The sequence below is a fragment of the Triplophysa rosa genome, linkage group LG20 (genome assembly GCF_024868665.1).
Source record: "Triplophysa rosa linkage group LG20, Trosa_1v2, whole genome shotgun sequence".
NCBI lineage: Eukaryota > Metazoa > Chordata > Actinopteri > Cypriniformes > Nemacheilidae > Triplophysa > Triplophysa rosa.
The window spans coordinates 986,428-989,178 of NC_079909.1; the positions used below are offsets into that span (position 1 = coordinate 986,428).

The window sequence follows — 2,751 nt, forward strand, 5'->3', positions numbered from 1 at the left end:
GGTCGTCCTCTGTTTCAGTGTCTGATGTGTGTGGAGCGTTACCTGGCGGTGGTTCATCCTGTAACCTTTCTGAAGTACAAACCTCTCAGATATCGAGTGATCTGCTGCACCGCTGCCTGGATCATTTGTCTCAGCTCCTGTTTTCTCTGCATGTTTACTTTAGATGCGCAATATGCTGTTTATGTATGGTTTTTGACAATGCAGCTACTTGTCTTCCTCTTTATCAAGTTATTTTGCCTTTCGGCTGTTCTCAGAGCTCTGAAGCAGTCAGGACCAGGAGAGAGAGGGAGAGAGAGAGGGGAGGAAAACCACATGAAGAGAAGAGCGTTTTTTCTCATTCTCATAACTACCGTGACAACAGTTCTCACGTATGGTCCGATTACTATTACAGGATTCTTTTACATTGTGACACACAATTACGTGGACAGACCGGAAGTTTGGCTTTCAGGTTATCTCTGTTTTGTGCTGGCTGGTTTTGTTCAGCCTGTTCTTTATCTGCAGCGCACTGGAAAAATCTCCCGCTTCAGCTGCAAAATTTGACTAAACGAAGCTATTTTCAGATTGTTATAACTGTATTTGAACATTGACAATCACTTTAATTGAATCTTTGCTCTAAGCTTGGATTTATGAGTCCGGGAATGAAATTTACATTGAGTAGCTTAAATGGCATACGTTACCTCCCAAATCGATTACAGACTTGAGTTTATCCTGTTTATTTACGACCAGATGACATTTATGAGGTTTATTATAGGCTGTATGATTATTGTCAGATGTTTTCAATAAAATGCTTTAATGACCAAACAATGACCCATTGTCATATTTTCCCATGTTTTTGTATTTACATCAACCACAGAAATGGGTAATATCACAAGTTTTGAACGCTTTGTTTATGATTTGCATGGATCATAGTCATGCATGCATGCATGGAAATACAATTTAGTTTGCTTCCAGCAATCTAAAAAAAAATCCAGCAATCAGTGTTACATGTAGATATCAAAACATAGTTTTGCAATGCTTCGTTATAAATTTGTATATCTGGTGTGTGCAAATTTGGAAGTTTATTAGATTTATAAGGATCGTTTGGGACGACTTCCCATCACTATTCCTGTGATCAATTATTATTTGAAAAATGAATATGACATAAGCCTTGATAACACACACTCTAAAAAAAATCCGTAAAAATAGGGCACAATATACTGTATTAATATGAATGGATTTTACGTATTCATTTTTCAGAGTTGTTTTACCTGTATTTTACATTTTGCACGGCATTAAATTACATTAATTAGCATTAATGGAAATGTCCGTAAAATAAAGGAAAATGTACTGGTAATTTTCTGCTAGTAATTTATTCGTATTTTTACTGAATGTTTTTTTACAGTGCAGAACCTGCCTTTTCATTTACTCGTATAAGACTATTTGTCTTGCTTAGCACTTAACAAATGACCATTTTCAGTTTTTTACAACCTATGAAATGTTTTCAAACTCTGTTGTGCATAATAATTTGGAACAGTGCATTTTGAGTTTTTCATTTTTTAAATAAATACTGTTGTCAGTGGGAGGTTTGTTCAATAAAATTCCAAATGTACCCTAACTGTTGATTACTTGAAAATTATACTGACTGTCATTTGCATCGACAAATTAGGAAAACCAGAGAAAGATATCATTTGCATAATAATTTGGAACCCAGTGTAGATCGTGAAAATAGGGCCCATGGTTTCTAAATTACGTTTCGCCGGTTCCATCAGCTTAGTAAACAAATTCATGTGTATCGGGCTGCCCACGGGGAAGCTTATACAGCCACATTATTTACAACACTAGTAACAGACAATTGCACTTATCAACCACATGGGGGAACCGTGAGCAAATGTTCTATAGTGTTGCTTTAAGTTCCGTGTTCCAAGTCACTTCTATGAAATCTTCTCCAAAGTCTTATACAGTACACATTTTAGTCTTAAAAAATATATATATATTAGTGAGTGTTACCAGTCCTACTCACCCCGCTCTGCGCGGGCCTCGAACCAGCATCAGTCCAGATGGGAGACCGCAACCTCTAGCATGTCGCTAGAGCGTCTCTGTTGGTCAGGGAGTGAGGTTTATCTTGCACAGCTTTCTCTTGCTGGCCTCCGTTACACTCACCCCCCATCACTCATCACAAACCTCACTCCCATCCGGGTCACGGCACCATGCACTGTTACCGGTCCTACTCGCCCCGCTCTGCGTCGGTCCACATGGGAGACGAGCGCTCTAACGAGGAGGCTAAAGACCTCAGCCTCTAGCGTCTGTCGCTAGAGCGTCTCTGTAGGTCGGGGAGTGAGGTTTGCCAGCTCTCTCTCGCTGGCCTCCGTTACATGAGGTCAGATTTAAAGTTCTGCACTGTGCCAGTGAATGCACCAGTATTTAATCAAAATTCTTAATGGGTCATCTAAGAAAAAATTTATACACAGATTGTGCTCTGATACAATAAATTTCCCATTTATATGTATAGCATCATATTTATTAAACCAATGCTTTGTCTTTACAAAATAGAAAGAATAAGAGACACAAATTAAATATTACACACTGATATGTCATACAACGCGCTTTGGCTCTCCATATTCAACTTGATTTGAAAGGTATTGAATTGAGTAGAATAAGATTGTCACGGTCCTGCCTTCTTGTTCATGAATTTCTAGTCGTGTGGCAGGATCGGGACAGAGCCCTTAGGTTTTATGTGAGAAAGCCATGGGTTGTTTACGTTTTTACATCTCA

General features: G+C 38.7%; 1 protein-coding gene across 1 annotated transcript in view; it reads left to right on the forward strand.

The window, feature by feature from the left end:
- Positions 1-544, forward strand: part of LOC130571612 (C-C chemokine receptor type 8-like) — a 1,584-nt gene extending 1,040 nt beyond the window's left edge. The window contains exon 2 of the mRNA XM_057362738.1: positions 484-544. Within this exon, the coding sequence (XP_057218721.1) occupies positions 484-544 (61 nt within the window). The remainder of the gene's footprint in view (positions 1-483) is intronic.
- The last annotated feature ends 2,207 nt before the right edge of the window (positions 545-2,751 follow it).